Source organism: Xenia sp. Carnegie-2017, unplaced genomic scaffold (genome assembly GCF_021976095.1).
Source record: "Xenia sp. Carnegie-2017 unplaced genomic scaffold, XeniaSp_v1 HiC_scaffold_20, whole genome shotgun sequence".
NCBI classification, from domain to species: Eukaryota; Metazoa; Cnidaria; class Anthozoa; order Malacalcyonacea; family Xeniidae; genus Xenia; species Xenia sp. Carnegie-2017.
The window spans coordinates 8,909,329-8,934,981 of NW_025813483.1; the positions used below are offsets into that span (position 1 = coordinate 8,909,329).

General features: G+C 35.5%; 1 protein-coding gene and 1 long non-coding RNA gene across 2 annotated transcripts; both read left to right on the forward strand.

Moving 5' to 3' along the window:
• The first annotated feature begins 8,547 nt into the window (after window positions 1-8,547).
• On the forward strand, window positions 8,548-9,634 carry LOC124442832. The gene has a single exon (XM_046993331.1). It carries the CDS (start codon window positions 8,717-8,719, stop codon window positions 9,503-9,505), a length of 789 nt encoding a protein of 262 aa, XP_046849287.1. The 5' UTR covers window positions 8,548-8,716; the 3' UTR covers window positions 9,506-9,634.
• Window positions 9,635-14,201: 4,567 nt separating this feature from the next.
• Window positions 14,202-16,985, forward strand: LOC124442833. The gene is made up of 3 exons (XR_006947372.1): window positions 14,202-14,301; window positions 16,604-16,672; window positions 16,958-16,985. It is a non-coding gene; the product is annotated as an uncharacterized LOC124442833 (long non-coding RNA).
• Window positions 16,986-25,653: the final 8,668 nt, after the last annotated feature.

The following is a 25,653-nucleotide window of genomic DNA, read 5'->3' on the forward strand; positions in this document are numbered from 1 at the left end:
ATCACTCCCGCTTAATCATAGCAAAAACAGGATCTAAAGGAGGTTCTGAGGCTGATGAGCTCTGTTTTCTGTGCGCATGACATAGAAAGTAATATGAATCAGTACTCTTTTTTGGATAAAAATTGGCTATGTGTCAAAGCACATGCCGGTTTAATAACATAAAAATAACAACTTACAAAATAATTGCAGGAGTTATTTTACACAATTTAAATAGAATACTTCAAGATAAAGGTTTTGTGTATAGCACAGAAAAGGTGCGGTGATAAAAACGCCATAACCCTCCCCGGTATTCTTTACAGCATTTTATAGAAATACTGGACCCGTCAATTGCTGCCTAAACACCAAGGAAACTGCCATAGCTCTTTTCTGAAATCAATGATCTTCTGTTTAAAATCAATAGGGGCAGGGAAGATGTGAAAATTCATTATTTCATCTCAGCCCGACTGATTTGTTTTGAAATCAATTGTGGTTTAAAAAGAAATCAGTTCGGAAGAACTGAATATATAAATATTTACACTCCCTCTCAATTAGGGTGGAAGTTTGGCGACCGTATAGAATAGAATGTTGATATGTTTTTGGAATGTAATTTGAAACACGTTCGTCCCAAATGTTTGTTCGACCGAAGGCTCAGATACTTGATAATCTCTTCCCATCATTTCCGATACAGTGAAGAAGTAATCACATTTTCCAAATCTATACAGGCAAATTGTCAAGTCTTTCCTTCGGTGTTTTTGCTCTCCACAATTATTATTTGTCTTTGTAAATGATGACCAATTCGAATTAAAATGAAACGAAATGTCGCTCTTGACATTTTTAAGGGCCGTTTGCAACGTCCTTGCAGTAATTGTGCCAAACGTCTTATCACCATTTAATATTTCTTTTAAAGCGACGACAAGATCAAACAGACAGAACACGTGTTACGTGTCGTGATCTCAAAATGAGCAATAACAAAGAAAGAGCTGTAAGAACTAGACTCTTTTCGCAATCATGTGAAGTGGTCGAAAGTTGGCTTCATACATATCACCGTCGAATCCTTACAACGAAGAGTGTTGATATTCAAAAATCGTCTCTCTTTGCTTAAATTTCGGCCATCGCCATTTTGATTTGGACGTTTTCATAAACAAAGAATTGTAACCTAGAAACGACTTACCGCTTTCATACCGACACAATTATATTCGACTTTTGAAACCATGTGTTGCACAAGATAAATTTAAGTCGATTCAAATACAAATTACATTCGATGCATGCAAAATGCGACATTAGAACGGTGTTGGGAACTTAGTACCCTATATTCATGCATTTTTTATAAATATAGCTGTATGATACTATAGGGTTTCTACTATATAATATGGTGTTGTGTTTTGACTTCATTGCAGTGAAGCTAAACTAATTTATTCGTTCATTCATTTCAAATTGATTTGAAGATATGCTAATGTACAAAAAGTGATGGTTACGTTGAAGTGTTGAAGTACATTCATAACAGCGCTATTTTACGACTATTGGCTATTGGTAAAGTCTTTCATCTGACACAATCACAGCAATTTCCTTCTGAAGAGTTCGACTCCAATTTAGGGTGAGTCTTATCTGGCGTCATTATTAACTGGCATTTATTTGAAATCGAAAGTTACTTTAAAATTACTGTAAACTTTCTTGAATAGGCTTGTGTTCACGCACTTTCCTTGTGACAGAAAAACTTCTTGCATCTTTGCGTTTTTGAGAAGCTCGAGTAAATTCCCTCTACCCTTCGAAGAGCTGATTATTATGTCGATCTTGATTGATTATAAAACACATGTAGTAAACTCGTTGTCATTGTGAACCTGTCGGTTGAATCTGACCTTGTGAAACCGTTAGCTAATTCCAAAAAGCATCTCTATGTAACTTGTTGTCAACTTTATAAACCCTATACAGAGTTTTGCATGAACCATATTTTTATAGTTTGTGACAGGGTTTTGCATAAACCACAATTATAGTTTATGCATGAAAGGATGAACTTCACAATTTTGAGCTTTTCAAGAGTAATATATTTAATCGATTTTCCGGGCTGATGGTGTTTGTTATGAAGTTGTATGTTGATGATGGCATTTTAATTTTTATACTTCGCCTTTCGCATCCACCTTAAATTGCAGAGTTATTGTTCACAATATTACTATGTCATGTTATTCGAGTTTATGAAAATAGAACAAGAAACGTAAGATGGATGATAACAGCTCAGTCGTCACCACAGGAAATGCTTCTGTAGTCATAAGAAAAGTTGTTCATTTACTGGGGGAAAAATAGCCCACGACGAAACTTTCCGTCCATTTGTAGATTCATGGTAATGCTCTGAAAACATTTGAGTTTTATCCTGTCCTCTATAGTTTACGGTCTTATCCGATTGTTTTACCCATCCATATGTTATTTTCGTATCCACGTATGTACACGTATCTTGGTTTTATCTCCATGTACTTTTCATTTAAATCTGTGCTTTTTAAACCCATTCTTTGCAAGTTGGCAAACTGTTGGCATCCTGCAATTTCATTTATAGATTTTACAAAATAGGTTTTTGCTGAAGAAAAAATAGACTTATAGCGCATCGCTGTGCTTGCAAAAATGTAATGAGTTTATATTTTGTAATTTAGGCAATATTGCTGTTCTCCATTTTTTTTCACTCAAAGTTTTTCGTCTTTTTCACGTGCCATTCTTTCTTCTAAAATATAGCCATAGGTGAACGAGGCGGGGATAATGGGGGTGCTACAGCACCCCAAATTTTGGTTGGAAGTAGTAACGTCGGGCAATTTTTGATACTTTTTTGCCTATGAATAACCAGAATTTAACAAAACAAATATTAAGTAACCTCCAGTAAAATGTAAAATATCTGCAACGATAACTTCGTTGAAGCCACTTATTATTGCCGCCATTGATAACCAAGTGACGAAAAAGTGACTTTCTTAAAATTCTGTTTTCGACCTTAAAATAGAGCCTTTATAAGGCTGTTTTACGCTCGATATCTTTTACACACATTGAATTTTTATTTTTACTTTGTTTATTTGCTCAAAGATAGGTTTAAGATGGTTTTTTTTGCATGTTAAAAATCACAAAGTGACTTTTCACATTTTTGAGGTCAAATAACTTTGATATGAAACTGGTACCAGAAACATTTTGTATTTGAATGAACGCAAACCATACGCAGCTTTCCATAAATACGCTATTCTGGGTATCAAAATCACACATTACAGAGAAAAACAGTATTTTTTGCGATTTTTATAGCAAAAACGATGTTGTTGTTCGATATATACTCTCCCCAGGCCTAAGAACAAAGTTCCGCGTAAATACATCCAAACGAAAATGCTCAATATTCACAAACATATACACTATAAAACGCTTTGAAAACCAACTGCATCGTGATAAATAACATAAATGCCTTTAATTTGAGGTTTATGTAGTTTTAATAACAAGCTCACACTGTTAAAGTGGCATAAATAATACATATTCTTTAAAAAAAGAAGCATCTCACTAATATGATTTTTTCAAGTTTGAATTGGGGGAATGATTTTACTATAAACAAAGCAGAAATAACTCTAAATAGCTGAATTTTTATAAGCATCCGACCTTTATGAATTTTATTTCAGTTTTTAAGAAAGTTGAGGGCAACTTCCTCAAGGGCTTAAGTGACAAAATAAGAAATTTATTCATGACTCAGTTCAACCACTACTTCAAGTATGGCAAACCATTTCTCAAATCATCTCAAACCATTTCTCAAGAAACGAAAGTTGACAAGAACCATGAGCCTGTACTTTTTGTAGCAATCAATTCTCAAGTTGTGATTACATTTTCTATTCATGAACAATCGAAGCTGCTGGATAAAAATGTATGTTGGGCAGGCAACGTTTTTAACAAAAAGTCACTTCTCGTAAATGAAAGTAAACAAGCATTGTAAGTGAATCATTCACAATGTTCAGCATATGCTGCATAGAAAATAAAATTGAAAAAAAGCGAACTATGAGGCAACAACTTGTTGTTTTGAACATAAAGATTGACAGCATCTAGCAAAAGTGTTAAGACAAAAACGTTCATAAGTGATGCTGCTATGCATTTACATACTCAAATGTTTTTCAGTATTAATCATTCTCTCAAACATTTATGAATATTTGCAAAGAGTATATACATTTTTGCTATGTTCTCTTTTCAAATTCTGTGTTGACAAATGGATCATTTATCGAAGTCATTTCACTGAGTATATTTTCTTGCGATACGGCGAATAACTCCAAGATACTCCAAGATATTTTAATAAATTTGGCGTGTCTCTGAGTACAAATTCAAATAAATTTCTGCCCGATTCATCAGCTACAATTATATTTTCCCATCAAAAACTTCCCAATTTTCAAATCATGCTGTTTTTAATCGAAGCTTTGATCAACAAGCAGCATTGTCACGCACGTTACACAGTGCACGCAAGACATACACGAAGCGCGAAACCTTTTCAAAACGACTTCATCCAATCACTGGGTTTTGTAAACTAGTTATCGTTCCAGGTATTTTACATTTCACTGGTAACCTCGTTCTGATTAATTTCTCTATGATCTTTTCTTAAATTTTAACTGTATAAAACAAGTTGTTAGCGTCAAATGAAAGCTAAAATATATGCTAAATAAAGTATGTGTCACTGTCAATTATATGCACATGTTATTTAATATTTAACCTTTTCCTGCCTGCGGTGCTGTGGGGATAATAATAAAGTGTAAAGCGCAAAATTCAGTGACCTTTGTTGAAAATTGGTAGAAATTGCAGTTGTTTCTTGTTGTGTGTTTTTCCTGTAATAATATTTAGAATTAACATAACTATTTTTCTACTTTTAGTTTGTGACAGAATAGCACCTACTTAGAGACGACTTAACAAAACAACATTGCATTTCAGATTCAATCAAAACTGTCCTTTCTAAGTTTCTGAAATTCAAGCTGGAAAATAATTATTTTTCAAACAAGCCACTAGAAACAACTTGAAAATTTACAGAACAGATAAAACGAGCTTTGTAAATTTGTCCAAGCAAAAAGCGCCTGTGAAATTGTCAACGTTCATTAAAGTTGATCTTACAATCCAATGTCAGTATTAATATTGTTATGTTATGGTATTGTTATGTTAGATTATGTTTATTGTAAATGCATGAACTACAGTATATTTCATCTATAGGTAAGAAAGTACTCATACAGTGTAGCGTTCTTAATTATTTGAATAATATGAGTGAGCTAAATATGCAAACATATAGTCGGTTTTTGATTAAGATGCACATTGTCATATGCTAATTTTTCTGTCGGGCATTTTTTGTTTCCGTCGAGCAAAAATTTGACAGCACCCCCAATTTTTTTGTACCCGCACTCGTATGAATATAGCCATACATTTGTACCACGAACGCTATTGTTGGTTTCTCAGCTGTAAAGTGAAACATTTTAATTTCTCAATAGCTAAGAAATTCTGTTGACTTCGGTGCGAAATCTATCAAAACTAGAAGCTGCAATCTAGAAATTGAAGCAAGTATTGGACGCTCAGCTGACTACATCAAACTGTGACCGTTAAATCTTTGTCACTCTCTTAAGAAAATGCAACACTTCTCGTGTGGTAACGTTAGATTTCTTACTTTGATATTGTTGCTTCTGATTCAAGGTATGTCTGATTTAGTTTATAGTTCGAAGACTGATGTTTTTGCAGCCGTTTACAGTTTTTTTCCTGCATGAAGCGATGTTGTAAGCTTTCGGTATTTTACGTTTTGGATACACTATAAAACCACAACTCCAAATCAAACATGTCAATCATTGTTTTGTAGCATTCTAAATGTCTCTGCTTGGCTTCATTGAGTTAAAAGTATAGGCGTAGACGCAATAGACTTCGAAATTAAGAAACAGTAATTTTCCAAAATATCTATTTGCCATAGACTTAAAACAAAAACTTTGCCTTGTGATTGAACTGAAACTATCCATTCACTCAAATTGTTTAGAGAGAATGTTTTTGTGTTTTTCTAAGAAGAATAAGAATTTGAAATGATTTTCATTCTCCCATGTTTCAGTGATATCTTCTTGGCACAAATTCGTATCGTCCGCTTATTGGTTTGTTAGTCACGGCGGAACTAATCATGACAATTGCGGAAACTGGACGGCACCATGTCAAACTTTACGATATGTTGTACGTTTATCAAATGATAACGATGAAATTTATGTTGATTATGCTGATGGGAGACCGTATATGGAATGTAAAAACAGAACGTTTGACACCTCTTCCATTAACTTAAACAAAAGTCTTTCGATTGTTGGGAAAAATGGGAATGCATTAATAGTATGTAAGAAGGGCTGGCCATTATTTCGTGTTCTGAATGAAAAGTTGGACATCATCAAAATTGGTTTGCACAATTTGATACTGAAATCAACAAGTACAGTTGTGGACTGCGGAGTAGCAAAGGCATTTTCATTGACGATTGAAAATGTAACCATCAAAGACGATGTTCGAGGTGTTAGCAGTAAAAAATCCGTGAACTGTATCATATACGTACGCAACTCTATATTTGAGGGTACAAAAGAAGGTGGCATCACCTTGTCATGTTCAAATCTCACTGCAATTATAAAAAATAGCATTTTTCGATCAAGTCCTGTCATTCTGAAAACGGTATACAGAAAAATTTTTGAAAATCAAACTTCCAAATTCTTGCTTTTTGTGAAGAACACAGTTTTTGACGGGGAACATATTCCTATTGATAGCAGTCTTTTGGAGATAAAACCTTATGCTAATGTTTTTAATGCAACAGTATGGAACACCACTTTTATTGACCATAACGCAGGAACAAAAAATAAAAAACATTTGCCTTTGCTACTCAGGGATCAAAATGTACGAACACGTAACCTAACAGCAGTATCTATGAAAAATATCTTTGCAGAGAACAACCTAAATAAACTTGCTGCAGTTAGTTGTACTATTTTGTCCATTGTCGGAAATTCATTCAAAGTTCAAGTAGTAAACAGCACTTTTAGAAACAATTCTGGTGCGTTGTATATTAAACTTTTACGACACGGCAATCACAAACACAATCATATCATTCCACTATGGAATCCAGTTATTTTAAAGAACAACTTATTCATTAACAATGGACGACACAACCCCGCAGGCATATCTTCGGTAAAGTTAGTACAAGGTCGATACTTGATGACCTCATGTCGCTTTTATGATAACAGAATGGGAAAAGACCCGTCTAAAGCGATCATAAAAGTACTAGATGTGAATAAAGTGATTTTTAGAAATTGCCATTTTGAAAATCGGCAAATTGACACGGCAGCTACTCAATTCTACGTGCAAGGCTACTCTCCTGTTTACTTCAAGGGTGAAAACGTTTTTATTTTTAATGCTCTTATCATGGGCCAGACAGTTTTCCTGCGAAGTTCTCCGATAAAAAATTCTCAGCTTTTTATCGAAGGCAATTTCACTATCGTATGTCCGAAAGGATTCTCGCTAGCTTTTGAAAAGCATTGCCCTTTTAGATATCCCTACTTTCATTGTAGGTATTTGTACGTACGATGCAATGAATGTCCCCCAAAGACTTACGCTTTGGAAAGATCAAAATTCACTATCACAAAAAGCAATGAAGTACAGTGCATGCAATGTCCACGTGGCGGAATTTGCAATGGTGGTGTCCTGAGTTCACGACCAAATTTTTGGGGCTACAAGTCTCGATCATCCATCACATTCGCACAATGTCCACCGGGTTATTGCTGTAACCTTGCTCGCTGTGTTACTTATAATAGTTGCCAAGGCAACAGAACTGGCACGCTTTGTGGAAGATGTTTAAGAGGCATGTCGGATAGTTTGTTTAGTACGTCATGCACTTTGAATAGTGATTGTTCTCTACATGTGTTCATTCCCAGTGCGATGGCATTATTGATCCTTTATTTAATTTTCTTCCTTTTCCACAATGACATTGACCGCTTTTTCAAAGAAAGTCTTCACATTTACAGAGGGATTTTTGGGCGACGGCGTTTGCAAAGTGCAAAACGAAGAAGCAGTGGCTTACTGAAAATATTTTTTTATTATTATCAAGTTTTTCATCTTCTACGAAGTGTAGTAGGTCGCGGAAAGCGCAATATATTCCTTACTAAGCTAGAAGATGACGTATTGCGTGTTGTGCATTTAATTCCCGTCGATTTCTCTTCGTTCACTTGCCCTTTTCCCAATCTTCAACCCATTCAAAAGGAATTAATAATACATTCCATTGGCTATTGTTTACTAGTGCTTCTTGGACTGGTATTTTTGTTCACTAAAATCATTTTGATGTCGCTAAGACGCCATGAGAATGTGGATAATGAATTGACAATGTTAGTAAGAAATTTTTCCTCTTCCCCATCCTCCTCAACATTCAAGTCGCGGATTTTCTCAGCATATACATATGTTGCACTTTTGATGTACGCATCTTCAACAAAACTGTGCCTTTCACTGCTTCACTGTGTACGAATTGGTGACGACGATGTTTTGTTTTTGGATGGAAATGTAAAATGTTATCAACCGTTTCAATATGTTCTCATAGGTTACGTTACATCTTCTGTGCTTCCATTTTGTCTCGTGCCAGTTTTAGGAGCATATCTCTTGAAAACAGATCAAATTTCTGTTGCACAGTTTTGCTTTTCGTGTTTAATACCGCTGCCCTTCTGTTGTTTTTGGTCGTATTTGCTTGTGAAAAATTACATCAATCGCAAACGTGGCCTAAATGAATCACAAAAGCCTTCATTTTCTCGTTTTTTACAATAATCATTTTCATACACGTCGCCCACGTAGAAAGCACCAGAAGAGCAAAGCACTTTCCAATGAAAGTCAAATTGACAATAAAAACTCGAATGGTGACATCAAATTTCAAAACCAGTTAGGGCGTCAATGTTACCCTGAAGAAGAAAATGAGTTATTGAATGATAATTGTAAAGTGGAAAGTGATGAAGATAGAGCAAATAGATATGGAGATGGTAATTCTGAGAGACCTCAAGGAAATAAAGAATACCACCAGGATGATGATAAAGCAAGCGTACTTAGAGTGCTTCTTGCTCCATTTCGTAACCACGAGGCTTTCCTCTGTTTTCCTCAATCCAAGATACCATGGGAAGGATTTTTGGTTTTTCGAAGACTTGTCATTATTCTTGTGTTAACGTTTGTACAAGATAACAGGGTAAAGATGATCCTTGCCTTAACAATATGTGTCGCCATTTTGGTTTTTCATACGTATGCGAAACCTTTCGTGAACCCTCGTGACAACGTCATCGAATCATTTTCCCTCTCTGTTCACGTGATTTTGTGTAGTTTGATATTAGTCAAATGTGTCTACTATGGAGAAGATCTGTCGCCCTCTTCCGACAGTCAAAGTATTATTCGATTATTTGACATGATCCAGAATTTTTTGGTGATCACTCCTGTCATAATATTGATGCTGGTTTTACTGTTGTCGATCTTTGGAAGACTGTTAATAGTGATTCGAAAGTGCCTTCACGTTATTCATCAAAGCTGCTAATTGGTTAATGGCTATTAATACTTTATTGTTAATCGTTGTAACTGCTATAAATTATTTGTTCATGTTGACGTTTTTCAGTTTTTTCATTCGCTTAGGTATCAATTAATTTCTTTGATAGTTTTTACATAATGAAATACAATTCTATTCAAATGTTTTCATTTGCTATTGTTTTTTAAAAAAAGCCTAAATATATCAACAGACTACCTAGGTTAGATCTGGCTTTTGTTCTATATGTGATGTTCCCAATTTAACCATTTTCTGTTTTTTCCATTCACAAATAGCACATAAAGAACAAATCTGCAAATCATTGAATGCCAATATGTATAAACCCTATAATTAACGAGAGCAATTGATGTCGTGATATATTTATTTTGGTAATTTTTTTGCATAATTTCCTTCCCAGTTGGTTTTCTATTAATAATAAATATAATCATCGTCCTTTTTTCTAACACAGAAAAAAGGAAATCGAGATGCATCCTTTTGTTTACAAATAACTTGACAACCCTTTACTCGGCAAATTCTTTTAAAAGTTGGTTCTAATTTCGTTTGGATGATTGTTGCAGACCTGCTATGCTGCCACTTAAAGGGTCAAACAATCGTATCGAGATTTGGTTAGATCAAATACATGAAGAGTTTGGCTACCCTTTCGATGTATTATGAATATTGGTTGCCAACATACGCCCGCGAACGGCGAGGTAAGTAACATGGCGACGAAAATCAAATTAATCGAAAACAATGTCAATTTGCAGACTGATTTAAATAGTAGTAATACGCTTTTTAAATTTTTTGTGTCCTATAAGTTTCAGTGAAGCATACTCTTTTGTTTTTTCCCGTCAAACATATGTGTGACAAGATTCACCTACAAAATTGGTGAGGAATGACTGAAACAATTCAATTTCATTTCGAGAAGTTCGTTAATTTCCAGAGGCTTTTAATAAGTGTTTCAAACAAATCAAATGAAGTATTTTTTATAAGAAGTGAATGACTGTACTCTTAACTTTATTGTTCGTATAACTAATGCTTCATTTCTTTTGTACGTGTAACTAACCATAAGTAAATAGTACCAGAAAAAAATTTGAATCTGTTTGTGCATTAAAGAATGTTAAATGTGTTTTATTAGAGTACCTATGTGAGAACTAATCACCAAGCAAGAAAACTTGGGACATGGCGTTTTCAATTTCTCGTAATTTGGATTATCAAGGATTATCAGAGGTGCATACTTCATGTACTTCAATAAATGTTGTGTACGTTTTATGTTTGTAAAATATCAATTAAGGCAGAATAACGTCTGTTTTTATTAGAATTATGTTTACATTTTTCATCCCATTCTGCACTTTAAGAGATAATTACTGCGAAAATGTATTTAAACAAATGATAATGGGCAAAAATCAAATTTAAAGAATCGTTTCACGCAAAGACAGTAAACCTGGAAATTCTTTTCTTGCTCATCTACAGTTATATAAGGAAGGTCATAAATTTAATCTAGGTTTCTATTTTTATTTATTTTTAATCAAAGTTTGAATGTTGGGGGGGTGGGGGAAGGCTGGTTTTTCAACATTTAGCGATGACTTGGTGTTATTTTTGCTCGTTGTAATTATTGATGTTTGCTTTTTGGTATTGATGTTTGGTTTGTTTAAGATTATTGGTTTGTCACGTTTTTGGTGGTCTTTGGTAGAATGCAGTTGCGTAGCTAGCAAGAAATGCTTGGTGATTGTAGACTTGTAGCCTTGTATTGCAAAACAACCATATTTGCACAAGAAGTTGAAATTCAAACTTCCTTAGAAGTTTTGTGTACAATTGTTTGTACATCTCACAAAATTCGCTCATATGCTAATGAAATTAAAGTGTCAACAATCATGAAAAATTTGAGATCGATTATCATTGCTTGTGGGAGAGACGGATTTCCAATGCTATATACTAGTGAGAGAATCACATCATATATCCATCTACCAGTTTTATTTTTGTAAGAAGGACAGTTGTCTTGCTTGTAGATGAACGTTTTCAAAACGTGGTTGTGCAACGTGTTTGCGTTTTCTTGTATGTATGTACATCTTTGTATGTGAATTGAAATTGTGCAAAGAAAAGTAAGACGTCCTTGAATCATTGTATTTCTCAACCAGTTTCTCTTTACCCTCTCCAAACAAGAATTGTCCAGGCTTCAAATATTTCTATGAATCTATGATGATTATAACGCACAGCGTAATGATAACTGTTGATGATACAACAGTAATGATACGAGCTTTATAATTCTAATTTGTATCACCAGAATAAGTAAACTGAAGTCTGTGGGAAGGAAGAAAAGTTATCTTTTTGGAGCTTTGCTGCTAAAAGAATAGGAAGCACCAATTTTACAAGTGAAATTTACGATGCACCTTGGTTAATACAAGATTTAGTCCATGGCAGCGCAATGAACAAATGGATACTTTTTTCAGCCAGAGTTTGAAAGCTATTCAGATGTTTTTTCAATAAGTTTCTTCTTGAGGTGCTTGTGCTGATTCAACTTCCCTTTTACCACTGCTGATATGAAAGTTTTGTCACAACTGACATCTACAAATCCAAGCTGTAATTCAGTGATACTGAAGGTCCTTTTTGTCCATGTGAGCACAGATGCATGGCGTAAAGGAAAAGAAACCTAAAAGCGTGCATGGAAAGATTTTTTGATGCAGAAAAGCTGTTGAGAATGATCGCGACGGACAAAGTAGGCAACTTAAAAATGATAATGATCTTGATTATGAGAACAACCATGATGACTTAGAGGAGGATGTGCCATTTTTATTAAATATTTTAAGTGCAGCTGCAAGTGGGAGGAAATTTTTATTTGTGGCAAAAATCTTCAACGTCCCTTTCAACTTCCCATGTGTACCCTCAGTAATCGTTCGCGCTTTGCTTGATCTGTATTTGAAATAACTTGCCTGAGATGCAAGGACTACATTGCTAAATGCTTTCAAAATCTATGTGCGCAGTAGGAAAGCCGAGTCACCAACAATGAGGTGTCTTCATTCACCTTCGCAATGATCATCTTGTTAAAATTACGAGGACGTAGAAACCACCAGAAGTGCAAAGCTCGTTGTAGAAATTAGTTAGTTTGTAATTAGTTAGCAATAATTACGTTAAATGATTGGTTAATGATAACGTGGGTGTAATGCATATATTAGATAAGCCATTCAGATGTTTTTCAATAAGTTTCTTCTAGAGGTGCTAATGCTGATTCAACTTTCCTTTTACCACTGCTGATATGAAAGTTTTGTCACAGCTGACATCTAGAAATCCAAGCTGCAATTCAGTGATACTCAAGTTCCTTTTCGTTCATGTGAGCACAGATGCATGCGTAAATGAAGAGAAACCTAAAAGGACGTAGAAACCACCAGAAGTGCAAAGCTCATTGTAGAAATTATTTCATTGGTTTAATTAGTTAGCAATAATTACTTTAAATGATTGGTTAATGATCACGTGGATGTAATGCACATATTAGATAAGATCACGAGAGAACGGGGATTTTGGTCACACTTGGTTACTGTTGATACAATCGTGTCCTTTGATATGGTGTATGTGGACCCTAGATTTATAATAAAACATTCATAGAAAACAAGTATTACACTGTTTCTATACAGGGTCCAACAAGAAGGGGGGGGGGATATTCATTTATTCAGCTCATCCCGACTGATATGTTTTGAAGTCGATTGTAATTTCAAAAGAAATTGGTCGGCAAGAGTTGAATGCATGGAAATGCAATCGTATCCCCGCCAATTGGCATTCTAATTTCACCCCTGTTTAAAATGTTCACATGCTCTGGGCATGAACTTTTAAACACGTTCGTCCCAAAACTTTCTTCAACAAGAAGCTCAGATACTTCTTCAACGATCGAGCACGCAGTTAATAATCTTCTTCTCTTAATTTCTAATACAAAGAAGTGATCACATCTTCCAAATTTATACAGGCAAATGTCAAGTAGCTCCTTTGTGTTGGTGTTTCACATATATTGTTTGTCTTCGTAAATCACGAACAATTCGACTTAGAATGAAGCGAAATGTTGCTCTTGACATTAGTAAAGTCTGTTTGAAAGGTTTGTAGCTGTAATTGTACCAAACGTCTTCCCACCATCCAAAATTTCTGCTAAATCGGCGACAAGATGAAAATACAGAGCACGTGTTTTCATGTCTCGTGATCTCAAAATGAGCAATATCAAAGAAAGAGCCGTAAGAATTAGCCTTCTCGCAATCAATTGAAGTGGTTGAGAGTTACTTGCTTGTGTCGTCGTCGACTTCTTTTAAGACGAATTAATACTCAAACAGTGTTCATATTCAGAAATCGCCTCTTTTTTCTATTTTCTTAAATTTTGCACCATCGTCATTTTTGTTTGGACGTTTTAAAAAACAAAGAATGGTAACCTGAAAACGGCGTACAGCTTTCAAAGCGACACAATTATATTCTAAATCTGAAACCATGTGCCGCACAAAAAAATGAAAGTCGATTAAAATATGAATTACATTCGATGCACAAAAATGCGACTTTTAAAACGGTCTTGACATCCCACATTCATGCATCTTTTTTAAATATATATGATACTACACGATTTATACTAAAATATAGTGTTATGTTTGACTGCTGTGCAGTTAACCTGAACTAATTTATTCGTACAGTCATTTCAAATTGATTTGAAAATATGCTAATGTACAAAAGTGAGAATGATGTTGAAGTATATTTATAACAGCGTTATTCAAAGACTATTGGACAGGTCTTTCATCACATACAATCACAGCAAATTTCCTACTGGAGTGTTTGACTCCTAATTCAGGGTGAGTCTGATCTATGATCACTTTTAACTGGCATTTAATTGATATCAAAAGTTACTTTAAAATTATCGAATACTTCCCTGAAATTTCTGGTTTTCATGCACACTATGTCATTTTCGTTGTGACGGAAAGCTGCTTGAATTTTTGTGTTTTCGAGAAGCTCAAGTGAAGTCACTCTACACTTAAAAGAGCTGCATGATTGTTATGTTGACCTTGACAAAATGTTGTCATTGTAAACCTGTCGGTTAACTATGTAAAACCAATAATATCCAAGAAAGCATCATCCTGTCTTAAAACCATTCATTGCAACTGGGCAAACTGTTGCATCGTGAAATTCCGTTTATAAATTTTAAAATATAGGTTTTTGCTCAAGCAAAATGGACTATAGCGCATCTCTGCATGTGCTTGTAGAAATGCAAGGAGTTTATGTTTTGTTATTTAGGCAGTATTGCAGTTTTGTATTTTTTTCACTCAATAGTTTTCGTCTCATTTCGCGTACCATTCGTTCTTTTAAAAAAAGCCACACGTTTGCACCAGAAATGCTATCGTTTTTTTGTGAGCAACCTAGTAAAATATTTTAATTCCTCTGTAGCTAAGACATACTGTTTACTTGGGTGGTGAAATCTATTAAAGGTAGAAGCTGCAATATTAAAATTGAAGCAAGAATTGGATGGCCAGTTTACAATTTAGCTATAATGGTTATTAGTTCATTGGCTTTTTCTTATTGTAGCTAAATCATTTGAATTTGATTTATTATCCAAACCTTTTTGAAGCAACGTGGTTGTTCTTGTCCTTTTTTTGTTGTTGCTCGTTTGTGTTCAGTAAGTCTTATGTTTAAGTTCCTGCCAGTCTCCCCGATATAGTAGGAGGCGTTGCAATCGAAACAGTTTATTTTGTAAACTACTCCGACTGAACCTTGTCGTTCGATTGGTTGTTTTTTTCTCCTTGACGTTCGTTAGTACTTGTCGTAACGTTGTAGTTAGTTTATGTGCAACACGTGTGTTGTATGGTCGCAAGATACGTGAGATATAGTCCCAGCGTACCTTTGATACAAGGTATCGTTGCTGTTGTCGTTGAGTTGTTCGTTTCGTTCGGTTCTTTGTTTTGTAGCTTAGTGCTGACTACAGACAACGTCATACGTTAGAAAGTTGGTAGACCAACTTAGAACATAACCTGCTGAGCAGATCACAACAATTTAAGACTCCAAAGAAAGGAACAACTAACCACACTTCTTTAGAGTAATCCAAGAAACACCACTGACTCGCACACTATACAATAACGTATAAACCAGACAACAAGTATGGCGAAACTGACTTTGACTCCTCATTTTAATCTGAAGATGACTACCGTTCAGGTCGTCGAAACGTCATTCAACATCAACATCAACTGTCCTTATCGGGACTTTACTAACGTGGACGATCTACATCTACCGACATGTAACTATGCTCCTGGGCTCAAACCATTCACTTTATTGTATAAAGTGTTAGTGTCATAAAGAATGTGATCGTGAGTAGATGTGTTCGTTAAGTCTTGTTAGTAGGGTTCTGGTCAGTTTTATCTATGTACTATTGAAAACAGCCTGGACAAGTTAATTCATAAATTAAGTTGCTGCGATCCAAAGTTGATATTTTGTCTTTATTGGGAAGGAAATAGGATATTTTCTTTGTTTTTTATAAAACTATAAATTTTACAGAATCTTTGAGATTCTGGCGGTTAAGAAAGGCTTCTAAAGTAGCTACTTGTTATTTTTTTCTTATCCTTTAATCTAATTGTAAATAGTATAGCATCTAATTTTCTTTCTATTACTTACGTCATTTCCTTCTAACAGGTATATTGGTAATGACTTTTTAATAAATCGAAGTATTGCTGTTAAATCTTGTCTCTTGCTATTATAAGTCGAATCTTGAGTTTACAAGATGATGTTTTCTGAAGTGCGTTTTATCATTTATTTTTTCAAAAAGTCACATGTATTTGTTTATAGAAAATGTACACTTTAGCTGTATTTTGTTGTTTAAATTGCATATTGTCGTTTTGCATGTATATTTTTCAGACGTATTATAAGATTCTTCGTGTCTAAATATGCTTATACACCATGGAATAGCGTTATAGAATACATATGTAGCTAGATCCCAAACGCAATTTTGCTTATTTGTGAGTTATCAATCAAGTGAAGCATACTCATTCCTGTGTAGCGGCAAAATTCAATTGAAATCGGCTGATTAAATGCTGCAGTCTACAACCATTAGACTCTCAGTTGACAAGAACTACATCAAACAGTAACCGATAAATTTTCATCCCTCTCTAGTGAAAATGCATTCCTGCTCGTGTGATCAAGTTAGAGTTCATACTTCGACATTGCTGCTTTTGATACAAGGTATATCTGATCAAAAAATTTTCTGTGTCTGCAATTTCAATTTTTGACTGTTTTTTTTTTCATTACAATTGTTTGCAAATCATTGACTATGAGCATGCTATATTGCAAGTTTCAGTATTTTACGAATGGATGCAGAAATCAACAGTTCCTACTCGAACCATATTGTACTCTGTTCTTAGCAATGTCTTTGTTGGACTTAAACTAGATAATACTCTATGATGGTTATAAACATTTGGGAATAGTTTTTAATATTTTTATTTATCAGCATTCTTGTGTTTTCCAAAGATTAAATAAAATCAAAGTTGAAATGATTCTCCCATGTTTCTGTTATGTCTTCTGGTCACAAATTCGTATCGTCTGCTTATTGGTTTGTTAGTCACGGCGGAAATAACCATGACAACTGCGGAAACTGGACGACACCATGTCAAACTTTACGATATGCCGTACGTTTATCAAATGATAACGATGAAATCTATGTTGATTATGCTGTTGCAAGACCGTATATGGAATGTGAAAACAGGACGTACGACTCCACCTCTATAAACTTAAACAAAAGTCTTTCGATTTTTGGAAGAAATGGACGTGCATTAATAGTTTGTAATAAAAAAGGATGGCCATTATTTCGCGTTCAGAATGGACAGTTGAACATCAGCAAAATTGGCTTGCACAATTTGATACTGAAATCGACAGCTACTGCTGTTGACTGCAATGAAGCGACAACATTTGCATTGACAATTGAAAATTTAACAATCACAGATGATCTTCGAGGTGTTAGCAGTAAGAAATCGCTGAACTGTTTCATAAACCTGCGCAACTCTCTATTTGAGGGTGCAAAACAAGAAGGAATTGACTTAACTTGCTCAAATCTCACTGTAAACATAAGAAAGAACATTTTTAGATCAAGTCCGGTCATCCTAAAAACGGTCTACAGAAAAATTTACAAAACTAAAATTTCCAAGTTCGTGCTATTTGTGAAAAACACGTTGTTTGACGGAGAACGTATTTTGTACATAGCAGTCTTTTGGAGATAAAACCTTATGCTAATAATTTCAATGCGGACAGTGTAGACCTAATACCTACACAATAGCTTTTGAAAAGCATTGCCCTTTTAGATATCCGTACTTTCAATGTAGGTATTTGTACGTGCGATGCAATGAATGTCCCCCAAAGACTTACGCTTTGGAAAGATCATAATTCACTATCGCAAAAAGTAATGACGTCCAATGCATGCAATGTCCACGTGGCGGAATTTGCAATGGTGGTGTCCTGAGTTCACGACAAAATTTTTGGGGCTATAAGTCTCGATCATCCATCACATTCGCACAATGTCCACCGGGTTATTGCTGTAACCTTGCTCACTGTGTTACTTATAATAGTTGCCAAGGCAACAGAACTGGCACGCTTTGTGGAAGATGTTTAAGAGGCATGTCGGATAGTTTGTTTAGTACCTCATGCACTTTGAATAGTGATTGTTCTCCATATGTGTTCATTCCCAATGCGATGGCATTATTGATCCTTTATTTAATTTTCTCCCTTTTTCACAATGCTATTGAGCGTTTTTTCATAGAAGGTTTTCGTGTTTACAAAGGGATTTTTCGGCGACAGGTTTTGCAAGTTGCAAAACAAAGGAATAGTGGCTTACTAAAAATATTTTTTTATTATTACCAAGTTTTTCGCCTTCTGCAGAGTGTAGTAGGCCGCGGAAAGCGCAATATATTCCTTAGCCAGCTAGAAGATGACGTATTGCGTCTCGTACATTTGATCCCCGTCGATTTCTCTTCGTTCACCTGCCCTCTTCCCAGTCTTCAACCCATTCAATACGAATTGGTGACGACAACGTCTTGTTTTTGGATGGAAATATAAAATGTTATCAACCGTTTCAATATGTTTTCATATGTTACGTTGCATCTTCTGTTTTCCCATTTTGTCTCGTGCCTGTCTTAGCAGCGTATTTCTTGAGAGCAGATCGAATCTCGGCTGCGCATTTCTGTTTTTCGTGTTTAATACCGCTGCCCTTCTGTTTCTTCTTGTTTTATTTGCTTGACAAGGATTACATCATCCTCAAACGTGACTTCCATGAATCTCGAAGCCCTTCATCTTTTCGTGTTGTTCACATTGATCACCTTGTTACACGATGCAGACCTGGAAACCACGAGAAGGGTAAAGCTCATGTTTCTAATGAAAGCCTGATTTACAATGATGAAGTCGGCTTCTCGAACAGTGGTAGTAATGCTCAAAACCAGTTCAGAGATCAACCTTACTCTGAGGAAAGAAATGAGTTGTTGAATAACAATAGTGAAGTGAGCAGTGATGAAGAAAGAGATATACGCGAATATGGTAATTCTGAAAGTCTTCAAGGGAACAACGGATATCATCAAGATGACGATAAAGCAAGTGTTCTTAGAGTGCTTCTCACTCCATTTCGCACCCATGAGGCTTTTCTTTGTTTTCCCAATCCAAGATACCATGGGAAGGGTTTTTGGTGTTTCGAAGACTTATTATTATTCTTGTGTTAACGTTTGTTCAAGATAACAGAGTAAAGATGATTCTTGCCTTAACAATATGTGCCGCCATATTGGCTTTTCATACGTATGTGAAACCTTTCGTGAACCCTCGTGACAACGTCATTGAATCCATTTCTCTCTTTTGTCATGTGATTTTGTGTGGATTGATATTAATCAAATGTATCTACTACGGCGAAGATCTATCACCCTCTTCCAACAGCCAAAGTATTTTCCGATCCTTTGATATGTTTCAGAATATCCTGGTGATCACGCCAATCGTAATATTGATGTTGGTTTTGATTTTGTCGATCTTTGGAAGACTGGCGATAGTGTTTCAAAAGTGCCTTCACGTTATTCAATAAAACTTTAAATTGGCTAACGGCTTTTCGTACTTTATCGTGATTTGTTGTAACTGCCATTGATTTTTTGTTCATCTTGAAATTTTTCAATTTTTTTAATGATTTGCTTAATTAACATTTAGTTTATTTATTGATTTTTACACGCTGAAATAGAATATTATCCTGATTTTTCTTGTTTTTTATTTCTTATTGTCATTATGTGAGTGCATCATGATTTTCCATTGATTCAGGTCTTTTTAGTTTTGATTTGTTATTTCGACTTTATTCGTAAGACATGATACGAGCAGGGGAGTAAATGTTGAAAAATCCAACCTAACGAAACGTTTCATGCCCAGATAGTTAACTAGAAATTTCTTCAACAGCTCTAGAACGTAGAACTTTTACGAGGTCCGTCTTGATTTTTAACCACTTGCATTTTCTTTTCCACCGAACTTGATTCGGTGTGATAAGGTGTAGTCGGTGATGGTCAGGCTCTCAATGATTGGGATCATTTACGAACGTTAACTCCAAGTTTTTCATATAAAACTGACCACAACCCCCCTTCTGTACCTCACATTCCACCCACGTAAGTACACTTAGTGACAACCGATATTAATTGTTTGCAGTCAAGCTAGACTAATTTATTCCTTCACTCATTTCAAATCTATTTGAAAATAAACTTGTGTACATTTTAATAACGTTGAAATTCATTCAAAGCAGCTCTTTTCGACCATTCGCTACTGGACAAGTTTTTCTTCAGATACAATTACACCAAATTGCGTATTTCTTTCTCTAATATTTGTACTCTTAATGCAAGGTGAGTCTATTGGAGCGATAATGATTATTAGTTCATTGGCGATATTGATTATTGTAGCAAATTCATTACAATTGAATTTGCTGTAAACCTTCTTAGACGCTGGTTTTCACACAAATATATTTTTGCTATCCGAAAATGCAGTTGTATCTTTGCGTTTTTGAGAAGCTTAAGCGAATTTACTCTAACCTTTGGAGACCTGAGTTTTATGTAAATCTCGACAAAACAAATAGACACAGCAAACCGAGGTCATTGTGATCCTATTGACATTCTGTGAGAACTTGTAAAACCATTAATTCCAAAAATGTATCATGCTGTCGTCATGCACTATACATTATAGAAAATTTTGCATATACCATAATTTTAGGGATTGTAAATTGACCCAATACAATCTTTTTTGAAGTGTTCAAGGTTAATCATGTTTACAATGATTCTTGTAATCATGGCCAGAGATTTGCCCGGCGGAAAAGGGATTTTCATTATAAACGTAATAAGCCAACATTAGACCTTTAAGCCTTCATGGCAATAAATTTAAAAATTAAACGAAACTTACCTTAAGTTGAAGTTTGATTTGAATTCTACAAGTCATCAGCGGGGAGTGGAAGAGTTGTACGAGAGAGCATACGCATGCGCAAGTTAGCCAGATTTCAAAGCCAGCCGGAATCCATTGCAAGAGTGGAAGAGTTTGAGGTGGGTAAAATTCAATTTGGGAATGGGCGTACAACTATTCCACTCCCCGCTGATGACTTGTAGAATTCAAATCAAACTTTAACTTAAGGTAAGTTTCGTTTAATTTTTAAATTCTACTACGTCATCAGCTATGGTCGTGTCAGAGTTGTACGAGATTTCACAGCAAGCAATGGAGTCAGGATGTAATGTGTCTATTAACAAAGTAGTTTGTCTGCAAAAAAGGTTAACCACAGAAAAAGAGATGGTGGCAAATTTTACATACATTGATTATATTTAAAATTTAAATTTTTCCACAAAAGATAACGATTTTAGCTAATTTCGTTTTGCCGTAAAATGGTGGAACCTAGATTAAAAGTTTTCTTAATAGGTTTATTGTAAAATGTCTGAAAAGTGGTTGCATTCGACCAGCCAATCGATTCAACAATTTTCGTCATATCCCCTACTTGTGTTGCAGCAAATGAAGCGGATGCAGCTCGAGTGCTGTGACTGCCAAACTCTTTGGTGTCAATACCTGCAGCGTTTAATAATGTTTTACACCAACGTGAGATAGTATTCCGGGAAACCGCTTGATGCGGTTTTATAAAGCTTATTAAAAGTTTTTACAATTAGAACTGCGCAAATCGTTAGTTCGTTCAATGTATTCCTTCAAGTGCCGTACAATGCAGAGTTCTGGTTCATTAGGGTAGGCTTCATATGTAAATAGAGCAATGTGATGACCAAGTCTAGTTGTTTTGATTTTTTCTCGGATTGAAAATACACATTTCGATTCAGATAGTTTCATGTCGGTTATATTTAGCAGGTGGATAGTTTGCCCTCGTTTTCCACTTAGTATTAGAAGAAGGAACGTTAATCGGATAGTAAGATTTTTTAATGTTAACTCATGTATAGGGGGTTGTTTCCTTAAGTAATTAAACAAAATATTAACATCCCAAATAGAATTGTAGCGAGGGAATGTAGGTCTTAATTCAAATATACCCTTCATGAATCTTTTCACTAAAGGATGTTGCCCAAATGGAATAGTGTGATTGTTGGTCTGGCATATGGCAGATAATGCACTGCGTGCAGAATTTATAGCAGAGTAAGATAGCCCTGAATGAAAAAGGTTAGTTAAAAATTGAATGATTGTGGTAATAGAGGGATTAAAAAATTCACATTTTGTAGCAACACAAAATTGACTCCATTTAGTTATATAAGTTTGGTGTTGGGATTTTGTTCTCTTTCTCCAAGAGGCCATGATTATCTCTGCTGAACTTGGAGAGAAACCTATTGACGTAAGTTGTTGCCTGACACAAGACATATTTTCAACTCTAGCTTTTTTACTAGTGGATGCACTTCTGTTGGTGCAGCTGGTAGTTTGAGCAGGTTTTGCGACGGTGGACAAACATGAGGAGGTTGTAAAAGTATTGGTTCGATTAGGGGATACCAAGGTTGTGTTGGCCAATTTGGTATTACCAAAATGCCTGTGGCTTTTTCCTGTAGAATTTTTTGAACAGTTTGTAAGATGCAGCTGAAAGGAGGGAAACAATAAAACTTTAAGTTGTTCCACGGGATGGAGAACGCATCAATATATGTTGCCTCAGGGTCTGGTCGATAAGAGCAGTATTGATTAAACTGTTTGTTTAGTCGTGAAGCGAATAAGTCAATTTCAGGCTGGAAATTAAACTTGCTCATGGCAATCTTGATACAAACGGGATTTAACCTCCATTCACCTTCACGGTACAACTTTCTTGACTCTTTATCCGCAATTACATTTTTTGACTCTGGTAAATGTGCGGCAGATATTTTGATTTTGTGCATTATGCAAAATTCCCAGATTTCTAATGCTGTAGTATTTAACATGACACTATGACTAGTGCCCATATTGTTTATGACAAACACTGCAGTACTATTGTCTACCATCATTTTAACATGTTTATTTTTTAGATTAGAAACAAACGATTTTAGCGCAAACAGTACGGCTTTCATTTCTAGAATATTGATGTGATATTCAGTTTCATGTTTGCACCAGTTTCCTCCAGTGTACTCTTTCCCTAGGGCGCCCCCCCAACCAGTCAGAGATGCATCTGAATAGAGGACGATGTCAACTGGTATAGATAGAATGTATTTAAAAGAGTCCTTTAAATTTTGTAGCAACCATTTCAACTCTGCTTTGGATTCATCGGCAATAATCATAAACGATTCAAAATTGCCTTTGTTTTGTGATAATGCTAAGGTTTTATCTTTCTCAAGCTTTCGATAGTAAAGCTGTCCAAATTCCACTGCTGGAAGGCTTGATACTATATGACCAATTACCTGAGCCACTTCTCTAATCCGAACTTTAGCGGGCGCTAGAATTGCTTTAATAAGGGAGAGCAATTTTTCTTTTTTACTATTGGTAAGTTGAATTGTCATGGTTCGTGAATTTATTAAAAAACCAAGAAAAGTTATTTCTTGTACTGGAACAAATGCAGATTTCAATGTGTGAATGACAAAACCGAGCTTCTCTAATAAAATTAAGGTTTCTATAATCGTGTCAAGGCACTTTTCATAGGAACAGCCTACCAGGAGTAAATCATTGATGTATATAATGACAATGTGACCTTTTACACGTAATGTGGCCAGAACTGGTTTAAGTAGCTTAGTAAATTTCCTCGGGCAAGAGGAGAGGCCATTAGGAAATGCTGTATATTGGTAAAATTTTCCTTTGTAAAGAAATTTTAAGAACTTTTGAGATTCTGGATGGACAGGTACGCTATAGTAGGCATCTTTTAAATCTAAAGAGGCCATCCAGCAATCTTTTGTGATAAGTTTAAGTACAGTGTGGATATTTTCCATCTTAAAATGAAAGTTCTCGACCAATTCATTTAGTTTCTTTAAATTTAAAATCAGGCGGACACCACCATCCTTTTTAGGAGTGGTAAAGATAGGTGATACAAATTCAGTAGAATCAAATTTACTAGGAATAATTACTCCTTTATCTCTCAATGCCTGAATAGCTTCATCGATTTCGCTTTTTCCTTGTTTAGGAAGAGAGTTAGGAGGAGACTGGTGCTGAACTGGTTTAAGACCTTTAAAAGAAATTTTTGCCCCTGAAACCATCTCAAGAATATCGGGGTCTGTAGTAAGCTTTGCCCATTCATTGTGGCATAGTTTAATTTGACCAGCCTGAAATGAATTAACTTTTCTGGTCAAATAAGGTTTAAGTACATGCTCAACAAATTCTGAAAATTGTGTTACCTGATTTTTTAATAACTCTAGTTCTTTGTGAATGTTTTCCGGTTCTGGAAGTTTTGGGGTTTTCTGGGAGGAAACTGTGCCCTCCCTTGTTGGTATAAAAAAGGTTTGCGTGCCTGTGATTGGGTTGATGAAAACCGTTTTGTAAAAATAGTTTGTGCCCGTTGGCCTGGATTGGGTATTAGATTCATTACTGTCTTACTAGAGCTTCGAATATCTTGAGCACATTGTGCTAGGTCTTCCCAAACAAAAGAGGGCCCACTTTGTGAGTCCTTGCACAGAGCGGTTTAAAATCAGGATGAAGTATGGGCCGAATTGCCTCTTTGCGCTTGTATGAAAGTTCTTTGCATACATGGCCAAATAAAGCAGTTATATCAAGCAGTGTTGGTATAAGAGCTCTATAATTTGGAATTGTCTTATTTTCCTGGCATTGTAAAAGGTTGTCAATGCTACTAGCAAGCCCTGATAAACCTTTGATGGTGGAATCTTGTAGATTCGCCATTTTGATATCCCCTTTTTTAGTAAATGGCTTCATTTTTTGCCATATTTCTTGATTTATTCTCGGCACATACATTTGCTCGCAATTTTTAGGCCGAGGGTACTTATTAAGAATTTCTTTTAATTTGGTAGCGTCAAAATCTTCGCTAAGCTTGGCGTTTATGATTTTTGCCAATTTTTCTGAAATGGGGGGCCCAGTTTGCTCCTTAGAAGATAGTGTTTGAGCAATTTCAGAAAGAAGATCATCGTTATCGACCGCGTTTTCAATTTCTGAATCAATTTCTGGTCCTCCGAACAAACTCAAAGTATCGTCTGATTGTTCATGCACAATCTTAGGGTTTCCCTCAGTACTTTCAGACTCAGGACTTTGCTGGTCAAATGAGCGGTCATTGCCGTCAGAATTGCGCCCAGACTTTGTGGCAATTTTTGCCCTCTTTGGGGCCGAGTGCTCATGCTGTTCGCCTTGTTCGGCTTCGTCTATTATCAATAATTCATTTTTTTCAATAGACGCACGTGGTCGCTTTTTGGCGGCATTATGCTCGTCAAATATACCTTTCAGATATTTATTCGTTTCTGACATGTTAGCCTCCATAGCCGAAAGCAATGAGTATAAACGTGAGTCACCGCTAATGGGAGCACTATCAGGCCGTTGCGGCGCGCTGATTTCATAAAATTCAGACACGGCATGCTCGTCATCGGTTAATGATTCGGATGACATACTTTAATTGTTTCTATATAAATGGAAGAACAGTTATGAACAATAACCAGGGGCGAAACTAGCACCTTTTTAATGGTGGGGGGCTGGGGATGAAATTGCCCTGCAAGGACATAAGATGCCCTGCAGATCATATGGAACAGTACTTACACTATATATTTTTGTAATACATGTTGTATTTTTGTGGCAGAACGCACTTTAGCGTACTA